This window comes from Eublepharis macularius, chromosome 12 (assembly GCF_028583425.1).
Source record: "Eublepharis macularius isolate TG4126 chromosome 12, MPM_Emac_v1.0, whole genome shotgun sequence".
NCBI classification, from domain to species: Eukaryota; Metazoa; Chordata; class Lepidosauria; order Squamata; family Eublepharidae; genus Eublepharis; species Eublepharis macularius.
This window is the reverse complement of record NC_072801.1, coordinates 9,123,752-9,146,109: the sequence shown is the minus strand read 5'-3', so window position 1 is coordinate 9,146,109 and position 22,358 is coordinate 9,123,752. Positions and strand designations below refer to the sequence as shown.

The 22,358-nt window shown below is 46.9% G+C and overlaps 1 protein-coding gene across 2 annotated transcripts in view; it reads right to left on the bottom strand.

The window, feature by feature from the left end:
• EEF2KMT (eukaryotic elongation factor 2 lysine methyltransferase) overlaps positions 1-22,358 on the bottom strand; it is a 38,330-nt gene that overhangs the window by 8,039 nt on the left and 7,933 nt on the right. For both annotated transcript variants that reach the window (XM_054992889.1, XM_054992888.1), the window contains exons 2-8: positions 7,438-7,500; positions 7,091-7,171; positions 5,285-5,386; positions 4,149-4,282; positions 3,519-3,838; positions 776-925; positions 326-473 (exon numbers count right to left, since the gene is read on the bottom strand). In XM_054992889.1, the coding sequence (XP_054848864.1) occupies positions 373-473; positions 776-925; positions 3,519-3,838; positions 4,149-4,282; positions 5,285-5,386; positions 7,091-7,171; positions 7,438-7,500 (951 nt within the window). In that variant the 3' untranslated portion in view covers positions 326-372. The remainder of the gene's footprint in view (positions 1-325; positions 474-775; positions 926-3,518; positions 3,839-4,148; positions 4,283-5,284; positions 5,387-7,090; positions 7,172-7,437; positions 7,501-22,358) is intronic.

The following is a 22,358-nucleotide window of genomic DNA, read 5'->3' as shown; positions in this document are numbered from 1 at the left end:
CATACAAAGTAGATTTGGTAGTAACGGGCATATTCTGTGATTGCAGGATGTATAGGATTTTAACGTTCTGTAGAGAATTCAGAAGATAACAATGGTTGTCTTAAAAAAGCAAGTTGCTAGCCCTTGAGACAGGTTTGAATGTTAAAGATAAAAACAAAAATATTATGGCACAAGATAACTGAAGTTCCCTTGGCAAAGATGACAGGTTTAGTGATGAATTCTGCAGTGTGACGCTTTCAACTACCTCTATGGCACAAATACAAAGCTCCCCACTAGCATCAGACTCCATGCTAACATCATTGAGGTCCAGAACTGTAATGTTTACCTGACTAAAACGGTTCCAATTATGCAATAAATATTTTTGGGGAAAATTTAAAGAAGCAATTTCAGAATCATTATCTTAGTATTCTGGTCATAAGGGAAAAAGTTCTTCTGGGGCCCAGGGACAGCTTCCCATCTGATCCCAACGTGCTCTGGAAGAAGAGGGAGAAAGAAAAGTATCACATGGTTGGTGCAAAAACGTGCAGCCTAAAAGTTGTCTCTCTTCACAGGCTGTGTCCCTTTCTGCCCACTATGCCTGGACCTCCCTCCTGGAACATCAGCTGATGCTGAGGCAGCCAATTGCAAAGTTGCATACTATCAGTTCGCACATAGGGACCTCACCATACTTGGGAAAATGACTAACTCAGCCCAGCCCAGCCCAGCCATACATTCTCTCTGTATGGAGCACATCCATGAAGCCTGAAATCATGGTACATTTTGAATGGGCACATACCAAGCACCCTTTGGAAATGACAGAAAGTTTGTGAATTTCGACAAGTAGAGGCAATGTAGATTTCTGGCAGATTCCCAGCATTGTTGCAAACTGGTAGTTTCCGTAATACAGCAACAAGAGACAGTGTAAGGTTTGGATCATATACCACGTCTAGTGGGAAAAGAGAAGACAAACAGGGACAAATTAAAAGTCAAAAAGAAAGAAACTAGAGAATTTTTGAAAGACTTCTGCCTGAGAACTTGGAAAGCTGATCCACTCAAAGCAGACAAGACTTAGTTAATCTTCTTTCTACATAAAAGGCAAGCCATATTGTCGACAATGCACTTCTTATCGTGGTGCACCTGCTCAGGAGCACCAGGATGAAAAGTGCATCTTGGCCAATATGCCCTCCAGAGGGTGCCGCCGCCACGGGAGGGCCAGGCAAGCTGGGCCGTCCCTCCGGAGGGCCCTCTGGTGGAGGGAGGGCCAGATGAGCAGGGCCGTCCCTCTGGAGGGCGCCACTGCCACGGGACTGCCTGGTGAGCCAGGCTGTCCCTCCAGAGGGCGATGCCACCATGGGAGGGCCAAGCAAGTCAGGCCATTCCTCTGGAGGGTGCCAAGGCGGCAGGAGGGCCAGTGTTCCTGGGTTTTCTAGGGCCCTTTTTTTAAAAAAAACCCCAGCTCTGTTGCTAGTATAGCTTAATATAGCTTAGCTTCATATATTTATATTAAGGAACATTATCAGACCTCATCTCTCCTTACTGAACTTGGAAATTTCTGTATTGGTTTCTGTATCTCCCTTGAGCAAATCAAACCAGCAAGTTGTTATTTTTGCACCATTTTCTCTTTCCTCGCAACAAAATTTCCCTATTAAAATGCATGTGGATTTCACCAAAATTTTTTGCATAAAATGCACAAATGGGACATAATGTGTAAAAAAAAGAGCATTAAGTCTAAACAAATAAATGGCAGCAACAAAAAAGGGATGAACAAAAATAAGATTCCTGAGCTAGACTGACCAGAGGTCAGATTCTATGTAAGGCAGCTTCATGTATTCATACGTGAGCATACAGGCAGTGCACGCACTGAAACTGGTGTGCCAAATCCCATAGGTTGGACTGCCTCTTTCTTAAGTTACTGCAAAATAGATTTCTGGGTAAGGTGACTGAGTGGGCGGTGGCCGAACAACTGCAGGTTTTCCTGGAGGACTCCTCTGTCCTGCACCCATTTCATCCAGCTTCCACCTGGGCCATGGGACAGAGATGGCGCTGGTCACCCTCACAGATGATCTTTGAAGGCACCTGGATAGGAGCAGGTCAGTGTTGCTGGTGTTACTTAATCTCACAGCAGCGTTTGATATGGTCAACTAGAATTTGTTGACCCACCGCCTCATCGATGTGGGGATATGTGGGACTGCCTTACAGTGGCTTGTCTCCTGTCTCCACGGTCGGGGACCTCTGGGGTAGCACTGGGGAAGAAATTGTCACCATGCTACCCATTGGTATGCAGCATCCCCCAGGAGGCAATACACTCCCAAATGCTATTTAATATATATATATATATATATGCACCCCCTTGCCCAGTTGGCTTGAAGTTTTGGGCTGGGTTGCCATCAATATGCTGATGGCACCCAGTTATATCTGCTGCTGTTTGGCTGGCCAGATTCCACTCCAGGTATTTTGGCCAGGGCTTTGGAGGCTGTGACTGGGTGGTTAAAGCAGAGTCAACTAAAGCTGATTCCTACAAAGACGGAGGTCCTGCATCTGGGCCATGAGTTGACGGGTTTGGGGATTTGGCTTCCAGCCCTTGATGGGGTGCTGCTTGCACCCAAGCCAATAGTGAGGAGTCTGGGCATGGTTCCAGATGCCTCTTTATCAACAGAGGCCCAGTTCATGGCAATTGCCATATCTGCATTTTTCTACCTTAGGCAGATCAGGCATCCTGTCCCTGTCATTTGACCCATTGACCCATGCAGTGATCCAGGCAACGGTCACTTCCAGACTGGATTACTGCAACTTGTTCTATGCTGGGCTACCCTTGGGACTGCTCCAGAATCTACAACAGAAAATGCACCTGGTCCAAAAGGCACGGGTCCTTAAGGGGACCCTGTTTAGGACGCATGTACAACCTGTCCTGCACCAACTGCACTGGCTCCTGGTGGAATTCCAGATCAATTTCAGGGTCTTCGTTTTAACATTTAAATCCCTTAGGTGACTGGGGCTGACATACCTGCAGGACCGTCTCTCGCTTTATGTTCCCCAGAGGACACTCTGTTCAGCTGATAAAACATCTGCTGGTGATCCCTGACCCCAGGGATCAACCAAGGCCAGGGCCTTTTCAGCTCCCGCTCTGGCCTCGTGGAACACTCTCTCTGTTAAGACCAGGTCCTTGTGGGAGTTGTTGCAGTTCCAGTGGGCCTGTAAGACGGAGGTGTCCTGCCAGCCCCGTGGGTGTGGTTGAGGCGAATCATCCTGCTGGTTTTCCTGCTGGGGGACCTTTTTCGGCCTCCCTGTCCTCCCTAGTTTGCTTTGACGGCTCGCTGTCTCTCAGCCCACGGTGCCCCAACTATGTAATATTGAGTGCTGCCTTGTGGAATTAGTTTTAATCTGTATTTGTACCATATTTGATGTATTTTATTGTATATTCTTTATGTTTTTATCTTTTACTGTATGTGGATTTGATGTTGTTGCCCACCCTGAGCCCACTTGCAGGGAGGGCGGGTTAAAAGTCTAATAAATCAAAATCAATTCAACATGTAGCTTACCAGCAGCAATGATAACATCCGCTTGAAATACTGCAAGTTGTTCTTTTGTAACCGAGTCCCAGTCAAGTTCCGCAACAGTTACACTGGGGCCCTGCAATTCAGCCAACTCTGCCTCGTGATCTGCGCATTTTGCCAACATTGCACATCTGCCAACGTTGTAATGTCCAGACTGCAGAAAAAAGCCATTCAAGCGGATATTCTCTGACAGCTCTTCTAGAACACACGGATGGTGATCACTGAAGGTGTACGTCCTGGGGTGGCAGGTTTTGCAGATTGCGATTCCCGTCAGGCCTATCCCACTTCCTAATTCCAAGATGCTCCTGAAAATTCAGTAAATACATTTTGTGTACATGTCCCCTCCCCTTGCCTTCTCAGTGACTTTGCTGTGCGGTGCTGAATTGCTACATCCTGCCAATATTACTGACTTTGTTGTTGATTTTATAGTCTCTTTTTAAGTTGTTTTTTTTTCATCTGTGCTAGATGCCGCCTTGGGAATTTTGTATCAAGGAGTGGTGTAAGAATAGCTGAAATAAATAAACCCTTGGTTTGCAACAGAAAGAGATTCCATGGCTAAGCCTTGCCCTCTTTCTCCACCCAATCCCAGACTCAAGATAACATACAATTTGTTACCTGTTTGTGAAAACTAAGGGGTGTTCCAGTGCCCATTCAGCCAGGTAAAGACCACCATCCCACGTGACAAGGCCTGTGGTCCCTTGTGAAATTATTGCCACATTTTCACGGACCGTAACAGCATCTCCTGAGGGCTATAAGAAAACTGTCAATAGCACAATCCTTGCACCAACACATCAGGCTACTTTAAAACAATGTTGTTTATTCTACTCAACATACACTTTGGAGCAGGGTTTGTCAGGGTGCGGCTTCTCTCTACTTTGCCTGACTAAATTCCCCTCCCCCAAAGTTGTTTTATGGTTTTACTTTATTAAATTATTATGCCACCCTTCCTCTATAAGATTTTCCAGTTTAGCCTAATGACCAACCTACAAGATAGACTAGGGGTCAAGCTACAAGTGACGAATGACACTTGAAAGGCAAGTGGATCGAGTGGAGAGCAAGTGGAGGGCAAGTGAACAGGGAGGAATACACTTGCTGTTCAAGTGTCATTTGTCACTTGTAGTTTGGCCCTCAGTTGCAAGATAAGTGACCGCTTCATCTCGCACCTGGACTAAAACATATAAATAAAATTAACAGGCAAAGAGCCAGTGTGATGGGGCTTTTCTTGTAAGCAGGTTACATTTGCATTCCCTTGTTCATGGCATAGGTTTGGCTGCTGCTTTTTTATCATTTTTTTTATCACTGCTATGGCTTTTTACCACTTTTGAATATTTTATATTGCTTAATACATTTTGTTTTTAATGCATTTGAGGTCACCTCACATGCTGTGTTAGAAGCACAAGATACAAAATTTTAAAATAAACAATAAAAAGAGAGAACTGGCTTTCTAACCCCAGACTTTCAAAAAGAGCGAACTAAATTCCCTGAAATCCTGAAGTTATCTCAGAGATTCAAAGTTTTGAATGTCAGTCACTGAGAATCTTAATTGGTGTTCTAAAGCATGCTCTAAACATGCATCTCTGTTCTTACACTACGGGCCAGAAACCTGTTTCAAAAGCAAAGCAGAATGGGGGCCTCTAGATTTCTACCAGGTGCCTCAATTGAGATTGATTGGGGGTGATGGTTAATGGACATAAACGGTAGATACATTGCATACACTACAGCCAAGATAACAAACAGTTCTTTAGATTTACCAAGATATAGCTTCTGTAACAGCATGTAGAATTTTCTGCGTTTAAGACATCACCCAGTGCTTCATATAGCTGATCCAGAGGCTCGGCTGCTGTACATTCATGCTACATGAGAGAGAGAGATATAGTCAATTTATGGCCTTAAGATGTCACACAGGCAGCCAACTGAGTCATAGAATCATGCATCCATTTTATTTCTTTCCTTATAACAGAGAGCATGGTGTAATTACAGAATAAATGCACAGTCCTGCCCTGTGCTGAGGAGTGGGGCAGATCAATATTCAGCATTGCAGCAGTTAATGCTGTGCTCTATAAATAAGCGTATATTTTATCTTAGGACTGCAGTTTGCTTGTAGAAGCCAGTGTCAGTATTATCTGTTCAAGAGCTTCTTCCTTGAGAAAAAGCCCCTTTTCTCGGGGGGGGGGGGCAGAGCCAGCAAAAGCAAGGGGGGAGGGTAAGTCATCTGCTTGTCTTGCTGCCAGTACCCTCACAGGAAAACCTCCATGCTGTTGTGATGAAGATACAGGATCAGCACAACTCTGGACTGTTTATGCTAGGAGTTCCCAAACCAATGGTTCCCAATGGTAGAGTGAGTAGAGTGACAGGGCATTGTTAGAAATAAGCTACTGAAAATTAAATAGTCACAGACAGAAAAGGCTGCCTGTTGCATCACTGTATCAGCAGCTGCTGTGAGCAAAGATCTTTCAATAAGGAGCTGGTCTGAGAATGTTGAGTTATTCAGATTCATGGGAGTGTCCGGGTAAGGGTGACACGTTATGGAAGACAAGTAATTCTTCCTCTTAAAAATGTTCAAAGTAAAAAATTTTGGGTTGTGAATGTCATGTATGCAAGCATACCTGCCATTAATGTGTTTTGCATTTTGTGCTGATCATAACTGTTTGTATTCTGTGTAACTCATCTGAGAGTGTGCTAACTGTTAACATGAATTGTACAAGGAGAGCTGAGCCAGTAGGGCCTCTCCATTATCAGCTGAAAATATGTACTTCCACTTTTCAAGCAAGTGTCCTTGAAGGCGAGCTGCTAGCAGTGAACGTTGTATCTTTTCCCAGAGACTGGGATATTTTCACTTTGTACTTCACTTGGTCTAAACTAATCAGTTCCCATATAACTTCTTTGGGGGTTTGCGCCAGAATGTCAATGGACAGAAGGGCAGGAAGTTTCCCTAGAATTAGTAATGCCTTTGTTTGAATTGTCACTTCTGCCAATTGCCACCTTTGTGTGAACATCCTGAACTGTACGGATCTCAATAAAGTTGCTTCAACTGAAACACCTGTGTGTGAACTGTGGAGAGCTTGAGGGACCTAACTGCCAGGGACTGAAAGTGAAAAGTAACGCATCTCGAGTTTTAACTCTCACTGTCTGGGGCTACTGGACTCCACATCCCCAACTAGTTCTTCCTTAGAGCAGAGGATGAGGAGAACAAGTAGGCTAATGTACTTGAGATGGCTCACTGCCAGCTGACCACTCCATTACTGGTGGCAGGACCATGCCACTTTCTGAACAGCTTGCTGTCTTGGGAGGAACAGCTTTATGTCTTGGGAGGAAGATGATGGTTGAATGGCTTGCTGTATGCTCTTTGAAGAGGCCAAAGATGACATGATCTGTTCCCTGTCCGGTGAGAAGAGAGATGAGGAGGAAATGGGTGGAGACTAAACCTTTTCCCAAGGGTGGTGGATGGTAATATTCAGGACTTCACACCTCTAAGGCTACAACCAGGGTGTTGCACAGACCCTCTCCTGCCAAAGCATCTCTCCTACCACAAGTTAATTGCTGAAAGTCACTAGTACCTTCTTTATCAGTTCTGACAAAAAATGTCTCCGGTATTTCACTGAGGGAGGATATTTCAGGCACAGTGGATGAAGAACAGTCTGAAACAATTGAAAAAAGAATTGACTGAAATACATAGGGGAAACAATGAATATAGCCAGATTTTACAAGCAAATCAGAGCTTTTGCTATGAGAATAACCCTAGATTATGCCCTGGTTGGCGGGCTCCATTCCTTATTTTCTTGTATACAGAACTGAAGCCAAAGATCAGAACCTGAGGGAGTTCTCCACCCCCAGCCCTTTCCTGGTCTCAGTACCTTCTCAATATCAGGTTTACAGACTAATATTCTATTAACAGATTTTTTACCTTTTGCAAAATGGCCAGCAACAGTGAGGAATCTTTTGAATTCTGTAGTGCCTGTTCAAGATCCTAAAACATAAAATACAGAATGGTGAGAACAATTGCAAGAAAAGAAGCAGCGGTTTGAAATTCCTTTTCTGTCTCAATGATAGACTTGTGGCTTTAGACAAGTCAGTTATCTGTTCTCCATCTGTAAAATGGGACAAGTAATAGCTTACTGTGGCAATAAACTGCACTGAGAATGAAATGCTGTGGAAGAAGCAATACTGGCCGTCGTCACACGGGCCCTTATTTCGTCAGTTTTGCACTAGAAATCGTTTCTTCTGTTACCATTATTAGAACGGATTCTCCCATCTTTTGATGACTGCTTGCGCTTCCAGTCAGTCACATTAAAAGGGAAAAGCGCAATTCGACGGTCAGTCAAAGTGCCTCTGGAAACGGGGCCCTAAAAATCCTGCCCCCTTTTTTAAAAAAAAAATTGCATATTTGCGCTATATCGCTCTTCTATTATACCAGTGTTGTGCTGGACCAACCCAAAAGCCAACCGTGGTAGGTGTCAGGGTCTGTTTGTATAGTGCCTTAAAGGAAGCAACCTGAGTAACGCCATGTTTAATTCTGTAGTTGTTTAGTCTTCTTTTCCCTCTAGGCCCTACCACCTGCGAGGAGCCGATTCCATGGGAGAGGATACTGTCTTATCTATTCTTTGAGCTGGTTCAACCTTGGCTGGTGTTCCCACAGAGAATTCTCCTGCTATGTGAACTCTGGGGGGAGGCTGGGCTCTGAGAGTGTGAAATGTAACAACTTTTGTTCTGTGTCTCATTCCTAACAATTCTTTGTTCAGCCAGGATCTCTAATCCTAGAATATGGACGTCTGGGCCTGAATGCTGTCCTTCAAAATAAAACCTTTTGAAATCAAAAGACCTTGTCTTCTTGCAGAAGGGAGTAAGACAGACTCTCGTGTCTGGAATGCCACAGTCTGACAGTAGGTAGCAGAGGTTTCCCGCCCATGGCAGAATATTGCTACAGCGCTATAAGGCTGACGTTTTTTTTAAAAAAAATACTTTGAGGCTTAATTGCAGGTCGCATTGGGGCTTGTGGGAGTGTAGGGCAGGAGAATCAGTGTTAGGTGAGATAGATGATCAGAGAGAGTGAGCGTTTTGGTGTTGCGAAGCGTTCATAGTCAATCCAGGGCATTCACATGGAAGCAGATAAAGACGACATAAAGAATCACAAAGCATGAATTGGGGAGAATGGCGAAATCGCAAGAGAGCCAGGATAAGGTGAGCATTCAGCGGGAGATGGCACTAGTTTGGTGCTAAATTTATGGCTGTGTGACGACGGCCACTGATTTTGGACATGGCTATCCGCCTAAAACTCTTTTAAGGATTGCACTATCCATATTGCAGCCACTCTGGAATGACGTCAAAAACCTTCAAGAAAGAGAATGCCCCCCCCCCCAATTTAAGCACGGGATCTAATCTAACCAAGTGAGTAAAATTAATGGTCCTTCCAACTTCTTGTTATAACTTGCAGACTGTAAACTAAACCTGGCAATCCATAATTCAAATTATACTACAGGGAGATGAATTGGGGAACACATTTTTAAAACAGGCCCATCTGCTTATGATCTAGAGACTTCACAACATGCATTATGTAGAAGATTCACATTGTGATAAACGTTTTAAATTCAAATTTCAAAGATGATTAATACTTTGAATTTGTGCGGTGCTTCAATGTGTTGCAAAGACTTCTCATAAATTCACTTGTGATAATGCTTACAATAGCCCTCTAAAGGAGACCGCTGTTTTCTCCACAACCAACAAACTTTTAGAACTATGTTGCCGTCCAATGTTTTATCCTTACAACAACCATGTTGTTGTGAGGATAAAGGGTTAGGCTGAGGAAGAATGACTAACCCAATATCACCCATTGAACTTTATGGTAGATAGGAAGTTGATTCCAGTCTTTCCACTTTATCCGCTATGAAATACTGTCATAACTGTTCACTTAGCACAATCTGTGCCTGCCATGACCACTCCCCCTCCCCACACACACTATGCCCAATGGAACAAGAAATAGTGGAACTTTAAACTGTTTGTGAACTACAAAGCTTCCCAGGGGGTGCAGAGAACAACAGTTTGGTTACTTGATGACAAGCCATAGAATGCTAGCAAGCTGCTGGTTTTAATGTTAGCAATGCTAGCTAACAAGCTGCTGGTTTCAATGATAGAGATTCCTCAACCTTCCTAATCTTTCCGAATTCTAAGCCATCCCAAAATGGTGGCCACACCTCCAATGACAACCAGGGTTGCAGAGGCAGGCAATGGCAAACCACCTCTGTTAGTCTCTTGCCATGGAAACCCGCCAGGGGTCGCCATAAGTCAGCTGTGACTTGAGGGCACTCTCTGCCACCAGCAGGGAGAGGATGCCAAGCCCAGAAACTTCAGACAATCTATCTGCCGAGAGCATGCAACTTGGGTTGCCAACCACTTGGAAAGGGAAAAAATGTCATCTCCCTTTAATAGTGGTTTAATAGGTTGTGATTTACCTGCTGATGCTATTTACCTCCATGCCATGAAAAGCTGCCCATTCCCACACATTGTGTATTATGTGCTGTCAAGTCGCCTCCGACCTATGGCAACCTTATGAAGGAGAGACCTCCAAAACGCCCTATCATTAACAGACTTGCTCAGATCCTGCAAACAGGAGGATGTGGCTTCTTTTATTGAGTCCAGCCATCTCACTTTGGGTCTTCCTCTTTTCCTACTGCCTTCCTCTTTCCCTAGCATTATTGGCTTTTCCAGGGAATCTTGTCTTCTCATGATGTGACCAAAGTATGATAGCCTCAGTTTTGTCATTTTAGCTTCTAGGGAGAATTCAGGCTTGATTTGATCTAGAACCCACTTATTTGTCTTTTTGGCTGTCCGTGGTATCCGCAGGACTCTCCTCCAGCACCACGTTTCAAATGAATCCATTTTCTTCCTGTCAGCTTTCTTCACCAACCAACTTTCCCATCCATACATCATAATGCGGAACACCATAGTTTGGATTATCTTGGTTCCCAGAGAGACATCTTTATCTTTAAACTAAACCTGGCAATCCATTAAAGAGAAAAATGTCCCAAGCATTAAGCCTCTATTAAAAGGACTAGTCATTTTTCTCCAGGCCTGTTGGCAAATTGAGCTCCTGATGCAGCTATTATCCACCTCCCTGGGATAAGGTTAGTGCTTTGTAAGTCAGCCAGCCAGTCAGTCATAACCTAGAGCTCCTTCTTTTTCCATTCCACCCAAGATCCTTTGGGTTTTATCCCTGTGGAAAAACAACCATGACATCCTGTGTAAAGGCTAACCAAATGTATAGGAAATATGTAAATAATGGCTATGTATGGAAAGTGGAAGGTTAAAGATTAAGATTTGTGAAACTTCTGAGGTACAAGTGGGATGGTTTCACTTCCAGCAGTGTTTCTAAAGTCTACAATGAAGTACAGACCTCTGTCCGCAGAGGTATTTCATAGTTTATAGTAGCCCTTGAGATGTATATATATTGCAGGGGGAGAGGAGATGGCATCTAGGAGACTGTACATGATTTGGGCAGTCTCATTGGTTCATAACTGGTGGCCTGAGAAGTGATGGATACTGACAGACTGAAGGGAGACTATATAAAACAAGACACAAAATGGCAACCAGTGTGAACTAAGGAAGGAACTCTTCAGTTCCTGTGTCTTCAGAGAACAATTCTTCTAACCAGAAAGGGGGCGGGGGGAATCACTGGTTTTAGAAGTAGTGATAGCTTATTCAGTATCCAAGACAGCTAAGCAAGATCTGGATCAAAAAGGAATCTTCAATATATATCAAACTGAGTCAGGGCCAAATCGACGGGGGGGTAGTCTGCCCCCGGTGCCACCAAAGAGGGGGCATCAGGCGCAGTTGCCAGCCCCAGATGCGCGCTGCCAGCCCCGGGAGCGCGCCTGGGGAAAGGCAAATGGTGCAGGCGGCCTTCCCAGCTGGGAAGCCGCCTGCGCCGTTCGCCTTTCCCCAGGACAAGGGGCGCGGCAAGCCGGCTGCCCCTTGTCCTGGGGAAAGGCAAAAGGCAGTGTGAGTGGCTGGGAGGCCGCCCGCGCCATTTGCCTTTCCCCAGGACAAGGGGCATGCGGCAAGCTGGCTGCCCCTTGTCCTGGGAAAAGGCAAAAGGCAGTGTGAGTGGCTGGGAGGCCGCCCGCGCCATTTGCCTTTCCCCAGGACAAGGGGCATGCGGCAAGCTGGCCGCCCCTTGTCCTGGGAAAAGGCAAAAGGCAAGCCCGAGTGGCTGGGAGGCCGCCCGCGCCATTCGCCTTTCCCCAGGACAAGGGGTGCGTGGCAAGCCAGCCTCCCCTTGTCCTGGGGAAAGGCAAAAGGCAGCGCGAGTGGCTCAGAGGCTGCCTGCGCCATTCGCCTTTCCCCAGGACAAGGGGCGCGTGGCAAGCCGGCTGCCCCTTGTCCTGGGGGGCAGGTGAACGGCGCGGGCAGCCTCCAAGCGACTTGTGCTGCCACCAGCTCCGCGGCGTGCCGGGACAGCCAGCTTGCTGCGGGGGCAAGGGGTGCCCCAGCGTGATGTCATCACGCAACAGTAGGAGCGTGCACGCGCGCTATGCGTGCGCATGTAGGGCCTGACTACGGTTGCCCTGGGCACTGGCAACCGTAGATCCGGCCCTGAACTGAGTGCTCTATAAGTACAAACTTGAAGTGGAAGGAAATGAGCTACTGGAACTTAATTGAAGGAGTGAACTGTAAAAGGGCTGGCAACTTGTTAAAGGGATTACCAAGAAGATATATCAGAATGGGTAGCTGTGTTAGTCTGTCTGTAGCAGTAGAAAAGATTAAGAGTCCAGTAGCACCTATAAGACTACCAAAATTTGTAGCAGGGGATGAGCTTTTGAAAGCCACAGCTCACTTCTTCAGATCTTCAAGGGTTCAGTAAGTGTAGGGTTGCCAGATGGGGGCCAGTCTAATACTGGACCCCAGGGAGAGGCAGGGGGGACTTACGTTTTGTGCACACACACATACAAGTGAGCGCATGTTCCCGGGGAAGCATGATGACATCACTGCAGGAAATGATGTCATCATGCTGACCCTCCCCACACATACTTCCGGGCACCACTCCTGGGAGGCCACACAGCCACACAACCACACAGCCACAGGAGGCCACCAGGGCTGGCTGGCTGCTCCTGGGTGCTGCCATGCTACTGCAGAAGACCAGCTGGACAGCCAGGCTGGCTGGACAGCCACTCCTGGGCAGTGCTGCACAGCAGCAGGAGACTGGGTGGCTGGGCTGGGCAACTGATGGGGAGGGGCTGGGCCAGGTGTCCGGTATTTGGGGAACGCTTTTCCTGAACAGTCCTCCCAAATACCCGAATATCCAAGTGAAAACCAGCCACTTGGCAACATAGAATCATAGAATCATAGAGTTGGAAGGGGCCATACAGACCATTTAGTCCAACCCCCTGCCCAGTGCAGGATCAGGCTAAAGCATCTCTGACAAATATTCATCCAGCCTCTTCTTGAAAACTCTCAGCTCACCACCTCCCTAGGCAGCTGATTCCACTTTTGAACTACTCTGACAACGAAAAAGTTCTTGCTAATATCCAGCCGGTAACTTTGTGCATGTAATTTAAGCCCATTGTTTCGGGTCCTACGCTCTGGTGCCAACTGGAACAGCTCCCTGCCCTCCTCCAAATGACAGCCTTTCAAATACTTAAAGAGAACAATCATGTCCCCCCTCAATCTCCTCTTCTCCAAACTAAACATTCCCAAGGCTCTCAGTCTTTCCTCGTAGGGCTCAGTCTCCAGACCTCTGATCATCCTCGTCGCTCTCCTCTGCACCCTCTCAATTTTCTCCACATCCTTTTTGAAGTGAGGCCTCCAGAACTGCACACAATACTCCAGGTGCGGCCTGACCAAGGCAGTATAGAGAGGGGCTATGACCTCCTGCGATTTCGACGCTATGGCCCCTTTGCTACAACGCAAGATTGAATTGGCCTTTTTTGCCACTGCATCACACTGACTGCTCATATTTAGTTTACAGTCCACTCTTACCCCAAGATCTCTTTCACATATACTACTGCCCAGAAGTGTATCCCCCAACACTATGCTAGTGTGCTATCCTATTGTTCACATAATAAATAATAACATTCAATGTAACTCCCACTCAGAGTGATTTACAAAGTATGTTATTATCATCCCCTCAATAATCACCCTGTGAAGTGGGGTGGGGCTGAGAGAGCTCTGGAAGAACTGTGACTGACCCAAGTTCTTCCACCTGGCTTCAAGAGGAGGAACGAGGAATCAAACCTAGCTCTCCAGATTAGAGTCCTGCCACTCTTAACCACTACACCAAACTGGCCCTTTGTAAAGTCAGAGGCCTTTCTCTAACTTGCAGCTTTTTCTACTGGAGAAAGAGCCATATAAATTACAGGAAGCCTTCAAACTTTGCAGAGAAGATTACATACGTATCTTTATAACTTCAGTAAATAATTCTTCAATTCCTCTAGGAAGATATGAGGCCTTCCTCCTAACAGCTCAGGATGTTGTACATGTTTCTCTATCTTCCATCTTGCTTTCACAGCAACCCTACAAGGCAGGTTAGGCTGAGAGAGCAAGTGATCCAAGTTTACCCAGTAAGTTTCATAGTATAATCAGGGATTCAAACACAAGCCTCTCTAGTTTCATTCCCAAGCCACTGTAGCATGCTGATTCCTCAGGAACAAGTCAATGTATTTCTGTATAGGTGCCTCAAGGTTTCATTCCTTGGTCACAATGTTGAAAATTGGCTTTTATCCTCAAAAATGCAGAAGTTTGGGTAAGTGCAGGAAAAGAACTTGTTTACTGCAGGGAGCCTTTTGAATACTGCACCATTTTGCTAACCTCCCTAGAGAGAACTATGTTGCCATATGCTTTTAGTGCATGTATCAAGAGCATCTGAATGGCTTCAGTCTGGCAAAAATATAAAAAATATGTAGAGGAGAAAAGACCATTATGGATTATCCTGGCAGAGGTGATAAAACCACATACAGAATATCAAGGTGAAGATTGGATAACATACAAGGACTTATTGTTGATAGAAGGAGATACAGTTAAAATGAAGAAAGAAGATTTACCCTTTAAATATGGATGGTTACAATATCGACAAATTAAAGACTTATTTGAATCAGACAAAAGGAGAGTTGGTTTTAGAACTAGAAATTCAGAACTAGAAGAATTTCTGTTAGGGGAAGGAACAAAGATAATCTCTAAATTTTATAAATTGTTATTGAAATGGTATACAGAAGATGAAGTGGTCAAGATTCAAATGGTGAAATGGGCTTTAAACTTTAATAAAGAGATTACAATGGAGGCATGGGAATACTTGTGGAAAAATGCTATGAAAATATCTACATGTGTGAATCTAAAAGAAAATGGATATAAGATGATGTATAGATGGTATTTAACACCGAAAAAACTAGCAAATATGAGTAATGCTATGTCAAAGAAATGTTGGAAATGTAAACCACATGAAGGCTCTTTCTACCATACGTGGTGGACTTGTGATAAGGTGAAACAATTTTGATCTAAGATGTACACAAAAATGTTGAAAATCATGAAGGGTAACTTGCCAAAAAATCCTGAAATGTTTTTGTTAGGACTTAATATGGAAAATGTAAATGTAGCGGATAGAATATTATTATGGTATATGACTGTAGCAGCTAGACTACTGTATATGCAATATTGGAAGCAAGAGGAGATACCAGAAGTTGAAGAATGGATACAAAAACTGTTATATATGGTGGAAATGGATAAGTTGACCAGAAAACTGAGGGAACAAAGTTCAAATGAATTTTTAAGGGATTGGGAAAAACTTAAAGAATATCTGGAAAATAAATGGGATGTAAAAGGTCAATTGTGGTCTATAGATAACTACTGAAGTGTGTATGATAATGGGGTAAGCTATATGTATGAACTTTACCTTTGAAAATAAGGAGAAATAATAAAATAGAAGGAATATCTTAAGAATTAAAAGGGTTTTAGTGCTGTTGGGAGTCTAGGGAAAGGGAGGGAGGGAGGAAGGGTGCGGAATGTATACATTAATCGACAACTGTAAAGTAATTGTTATAGAGAGAAAAAAATGAAGTTGAATTTATATGTAATAATTATGTTAACCTACCCAATAATTTTTTTTTTTTAAAAGAGCATCTGAATGGCTGCCATTAATTTGCACTAGGAGATACTGTTGTAATAAAGGCAAAATCTTCCATTCTATTCCTATCACTGGGAAGCATGGCCTCTGTTAGGAGACGGATAACTAGACATGGGCACGAACCGCATTACGAACTTCAAAAACCCACGAAATTGGTGATCATGTGATAGCGATTCAGCAGTTCGTGATTGTCCATGGCCAATGAACCAGCTTTCGGAAGAAGCCTGGTTCGGTGAGTTTGGCCGCGGTTCGGGAAGCCAGACAGTCAGGCACCATCAATCAATTCCCCTGGAAATGGAGCTGGGGGAATGCCTGCGCTCCTTCTGTCGCCCTGGAAACCCGAATGGAAGCCCAACTTACCTTGATCAGCAGGTCTTCCTTCCAACCATGGAGCTGCAAAGCGGTTACAAGTTGGGAGAAGACACCTGGGGGAGGGAGTGTTCTGTAGTCACGGGCACTCCAATCTCATCCCTGCAAACCCTGATAGGCAGCTCTGACGGCCAAATGCAGACCTCCTGCGTTGCTCTATGGGACCTCAGCTTATAAAAAGCACTGCACTCCCAGGCTGGGTTTCACTTTCAGCGAGCAGTGGAGTGCGACAGAGCTGCTGCTAGCTACTTGCTAGCCTTTGGGGAGAGAGAGAGAATACAATCGAGCTTGGATTTTGAGGATAGGGATCTATCTCCTCTGGTTCCAGGGCTGCTGCCAGGCCCTGGGGCCAAGCTTACTGGGCACCTCGCTGAGGGCTCACAGTATTATTAGTGCCTGATCTGGTCAGGCCTTTGGGAGTGGTGGGCTAGGGCTCTAGTCCCTCCCTGCCTCTGGTGCCAGAGCTGCTGCCAGGCCCTGGGGCCAAGCTCAGCGGGCACCTCGGCTGAGGGCTCACAGTATTATTAGTAGTGCCTGATCTGGTCAGGCCTCTGGGAGTGGTGGGCTAGGGCTCTAGTCCCTCCCTGCCTCTGGTGCCAGGGCTGCTGCCAGGCCCTGGGGCCAAGCTCAGTGGGCACCTCGGCTGAGGGCTCACAGTATTATTACTAGTGCCTGATCTGGTCAGGCCTCTGGGAGTGGTGGGCTAGGGCTCTAGTCCCTCCCTGCCTCTGGTGCCAGAGCTGCTGTCAGGCCCTGGGGTCAAGCTCAGTGGGCACCTCGACTGAGGGCTCACCAAATGATTATTATTATTATCACAATCATTATCATTTTCATTCTTATTCTTATTATTACTATTATTATTATTAGTCTCTGTGTCTGTTCTGTCCAGGGTGTGCTGGGCTACGGCTGTCGCCCCAACCTCTGGTTCCAGTGCTGCTGCCAGGCCCTGGGGCCAAGTTCAGTGGGCACCTCAGCTGAGGGCTCACACAGTATTATTAGTGCCTGATCTGGTCAGGTCTGTGGGAGTGGTGGGCTAGGGTTCTAGTCCCTCCCTCCTTCTGGTGCCAGGGCTGCTGCCTGGTTCTGGAGCCAAGCTCAGTGGGCACCTCGGCTGAGGGAACACAGTATTATTACCAGTGCCTGATCTGGTGGTCAGGCATCTTGGTGTGCTAGACTAGGGCTCTAGCCTCAGCCTCTGGTTCCAGGGCTGCTGCCAGGCCCTTGGGCCAAGCTCAGTGGGCACTGCGGCAGAGGGAACACAGAGTCATCTCCTTTTCTGTCCTCCTTAATTCTAGTTTGGTGGCACAATGAGTCTTCCTGTTGCGTTGGCCACCAAGGGTGGTTGTGGGGTGAAGTGCGAGTCCTCCTGGTTCAGTTGTGGAAAGCAGTATAGGGTGTGGCTCGGGGGCAGCAGAGAGTCCTCCCGCTCCCCCCAATGCACCTGTGGGTGCTGTGGAGGAGGCCAAAGAGGTCTTTCCGCAGGGGGGAGAGAATCTCTCTCAACATTTTGAGGAGGGGGTGGGCAATGGATCCCTGGAGGAATGATTTGTGTGTTATGAAATATCCCTCCCGTCCCCATCCCAAACTCTCGCCTGCAGTCCACCCCTCACCCCATCATCCGTGGCCAGCTCCACAGCGCAGCCTGTAACCATTTGCCCTCCTTCCCCTGGGACAGTTAGCGGTCCACGTTTCAATGCCTCCGTATGGAGGCACTTTCTGGCCCTTCCTGATGACCCCCGTGTGGTGCAGTGCCGTGCCTGTGATGTCCTGGTTCGCAGGGGCAAAAACCCGAAGCACCTGTCTTCGACAGCCCTGACTCAGCACCTGAAGAAGCACCGCCCGAGCCTGTCTCCCTCCTCACACAGTGAAACGTCCATTGGGGGGAGAAAGGGGGCTACCAGCTCTTCTGAGCGGGGGTCAGTGGGAGGGTCACTTTGCCCTGAGGGTGACGCTGGTGGGAGCAGAGCGCTCCGGCAGGCTGCGCTCATAGAGGTTGTCCCCTCGGGGTCTGGGACAGTGCTGCTTAGAACCTTGATGCTGATGGCTCAGGAGGCGGGCCTTCGCGTCTTGGCAAAGACGATTGCCCTACATGGCTTGCCCCTATCCAGCATGGACTGTGTGGGCTTCCGCAGGCTACTAAAACATTTTGCCCCTTGGTTCTCCATGCCGTCGCCACGCACCCTTGCCCATCAAGTCCTGTGGGTATCTCGAATGAGGACTGGCACATTTCAGTCAGGTTTAGCCAGGTCCAGTCCCACTGCTAACAGGCTTCTGAGACCTTGATAGGCCTTCCTGGCACAGCCAGATCATCATGACACCTCCTTTCTGCGAAGGCAAGAAAGTGGGTGATGCTGGAGGCAGCCTCTTTTGGGCACTTGCGCAACAGCTCAGGAACTGTTGCACATGTAGTTAAGCCTCACAGTGCCCCTATCCATCGCAAATGCTGAGCCCTCTGAGCAGGGGGAAATGGGCCCCTTGACTCATGTTCTTGCCGCGAAGGCAGGAAGGTGGCCCATGTCAGCTGCTGCTGCTGCTGCTGCTGTCCCATTTCTGTCTCCCCCTCTCCCCTCCAAGCAATGTCTCCTGTCCTGCTCATCCCCTACTTTCCGCAAAGGCAGGACGGCGGGTCATGTCAGCCGCTGCTTCACGAGGGACTATCCTGTTACTGCTCCTTCCTTGGTTACACAGCTCAGTTGTGATCGTGCAGCCGATTGTATTCTATACGGATACAGTAGGTTGCACAGCGTGGTGGCTCCCCTGTCAACGGGACTGACTGGACCCCTTTCACCTGGGTGGAAATGTGTCCCGCAACTCCCGTCCTTTCCATCAAGGCAGGAAGGTGGGTACTGTCAGCTGCTGCCGCACTGTTCCTCAGTGGGACCCTCGGGTGAGGACCCATGGTTGCTGGGGGATCTTGCCGCTCCCCCACCACATGTTGGACAGAACAAGACAGAGAGACAGATAGAAAGATGTATTGAAAAACATAAACAAAACCATTGGAAAAAGATGGACACACGAGCATATATATAGATGAAGATAGAGAAAGGAATGTAGAAAACAATATAGTTATAGAAAGAGGGGGAAAAGACAGCTAGAGATGGAAAGAAATAATAAAGGGCAGATATACACAGAAAGAGATAGATTCAGATGTGTGTGGAATCACACAGGAAGAAACAGAGAGAGAAAGTTGCAAATAGTGAGAGGGAGATACAGAGAAACAGATAGAAAGGGGCACACAGATGTCAACTGTTCTAGAACTAGAAAGAGAATGCGAATGCAACAAAGAAATATACAATCTAACAGAACACGACACATCCATGGAGAAAAGGATTGAAAATCAAAAACAGAGAAAGAGACAAACATTTCAGAATGTATAAGCAGAATGAACAATACAATAGAATGTATGTACATATATTAGAGAATGTCTGTTAACAGTGAGAGAGGTATATATTGGGAGAATTGAATGTAGAAAACAATAGAGATTGAAATAGAAAGAGAGGGGACATCACTCCCCTTCCAGCCTGAGCCGGGAATGACTGTGCGCTCCTGTGAGGCCAGGCGGTTGCAGGGGAATCTTCCCACTTACCCCCCACATGACAGGTCCTCTCCCTCCCATCCTTTCCGGCAAGGCAGGAAGGTGAGTACTGTCGGCTGCCACCATATTACTCCTCAGTGGGACCCTCGGGTGAGGACCCGCAGCTGCTGGGGGATCTTCCCTCTCCCTCTCCAAATAGAAAGAAATAGGAAGGGGCAGATATACATTGAAAGATATAGATTCAGACAGATAGTGGTGGAAACACATAGGAAGAAACAGAGAGAGATAGAAAGTAGTGAATAGACAGTGAGAGGGAGAAACACAGAAATGGATAGAAAGGTGTACACAGATGTCAACCGTTCTAGAAGTAGAAATAGAATGCGAATGCATCAAGGAGATATAGAATCAAACAGAACACGCCACATCCATGGAGAAAAGGATTGAAAATCAAAAACAGAGGAAGAGACAAACATTACAGAACGTATAAGTATAATGAAAAATACACTAGAATGTATGTACATATATTAGAGAATGTCTGTTAACAGTGAGAGAATGGCATATGGTTGGAGAACTGTATGTAGAAACAGATAGAGATAGAGAGGGGATATCACCCACACTCCGGCCCTCGCCAGGAATAAACGCACACTCCTGTGAGGCCAGGCGGTTGCACGGAGATCTTCCCCCTCCCCCTCCTCATGATGACATGTTCTCTCCCTCCCATCCATTCCTGCAAGGCAGGAAGGTGGGTACTGTCGGCTGCTGCTGCTCTTTTCCTCAGTGGTACCCTTGGGTGAGGACCCGTGGTTGCTGGGGGATCAGGGCCCCGTCCAAATGACGTGTCCTCTCCCTCCCACCCCGGGAATACCAGCACACTCCTCTTTGGCCTGGCGAGCGGGCACATAGAGGGTGCTGCTGGCGAGCAGCCAGACCCGCCGCCTCCCCATGCCCACCAGGACTGGCGGCCACCGTCATCACCCTCCTTCTGGCCTGCGCCAGGAATACCAGCGCACTTCTGCAAGGCCAGGCAGTTGCAGGGGGATCTTCCCACTTACCCCCCACATGATAGGTCCTCTCCCTCCCATCCTTTCGGGCAAGGCAGGAAGGTGGGTACTGTCGGCTGCTGCCGCACTATTTCTCAGTGGGACCCTCGGGTGAGGACCCGCGGTTGCTGAGGGATCTTCCCCCTTCCCCTCCTCATGATGGCATGTTCTCTCCATCCCATCCTTTCCGGCAAGGCAGGAAGGTGGGTACTGTCAGCTGCTGCTGCACTGTTCCTTAGTGGGACCCTCAGGTGAGGACCCGTGGTTGCTGGGGGATCAGGCCCCCGTCTGAATGACATGTCCTCTCCCTCCCATGCCAGGAATACCAGCGCACTCCTCTTTGGCCTGGCGGGCAGGCACATGGGGGGTGCCACCGGCAAGTGGCCAGACCCCCCCCCCTAAAGGGGAGGTGGCTCGTCACCACCTCCCCATGTCCGCCAGGCCCAGCAGCCACCGTCAACACCCACCTTCTGTACACTGGGCCAACATCAACCGGTGGCTCTAATTGTATTGAGTGGGAGTTTCCTGGGGGGCCTTGGATTGGAGAGGGTATAACTCCAAGATCCCTTTTGCAATCTTGTTCAAACTTGGGTGATGGCTGTAGGAGAGCCTGCAAAACACTCCCTGGGAATATGGGCTCTCTAAGTGCAACGGGGGCCGTTCTGAGCCCCAACTGAAAATGTTCGTTGTGGTTCGCGATTTTGGGATTGTCGTTGGCACCGAACCACAAAATCGTTAATTTTTTTGGTTCGTGCCCATGTCTACTTATAACACCAGTTAACCCCCCCCATACTTATATGATAGAAGGCAAAGGGGTGGAGTTTCAGCAAACCAAATACCCTGGCTAATGACAGCCATTAAATGTCCTGTTATTCAAGTGGGCATTTTTACAAAGGTAGTACAGCTAGAGAGCCCCGTGGCACAGAGTGGTAAGCTGCAGTACTGCAGCCCAAGCTCTGCTCATGACCTGAGTTCACTCCTGGCGGAAGTCAGATTTAAGTAGCCGGCTCAAGGTTGACTCAGCCTTCCATCCTTCTGAGGTCAGTAAAATGAGTACTCAGTTTCCTGGGGGGTAAAGTGTAGATGACTGGGGAAGGCAATGGCAAACCACCCCATAACAAAAAGTCTGCCAAGAAAACATCTTCCCCCATAGGTCAGTAATGACTCGGTGCTTACACAGGGGACTATCTTTACCTAGTATGGCCACATTATAATGGGATAGCCAGGAAGTTGCTTTAATAAGGGGGAAAGGACTGTTGTCTACAGTACATACTATCTGTTGCTATGTATTATCTACTATGCAATTTCCACATTGTTTAGTATGTCATGCTTTGTTTCAGATTTCTGCAATCCTAATCCTATTACATTGCTTATTGGAATGATTACACTGTGTAATCTGCCTTGAGTCCCAGTGAGAAAGGCAGACTACAAATAACGTAAATAAATAAGATCAAGCTAGCCCCTACTTCATAGCTCCATCCTCATTTTACCATCATGGCCAAACTGCACCATGACAGAATCTGGGCAACTGGAACAAAACAATGAAACAATTAGTGAGCTGTAATGTTTAGGGTGTTGGTAGGGAGATTTGGGTTCAAAACTCTACTTAGCCACAAAATTCATGAAATTAATCCAATCTTTCCCATTGAGCCAATCCTTCTCACTGGGAATCAAGTAGATCACACAGTGTGAAACAATTAAAACAACAATTAAAGTGGCGTTCCAGAGCAAGTTCAAGGTGCTGGTCTTGACCTTTAAGGCCCTTAGTGGACTGG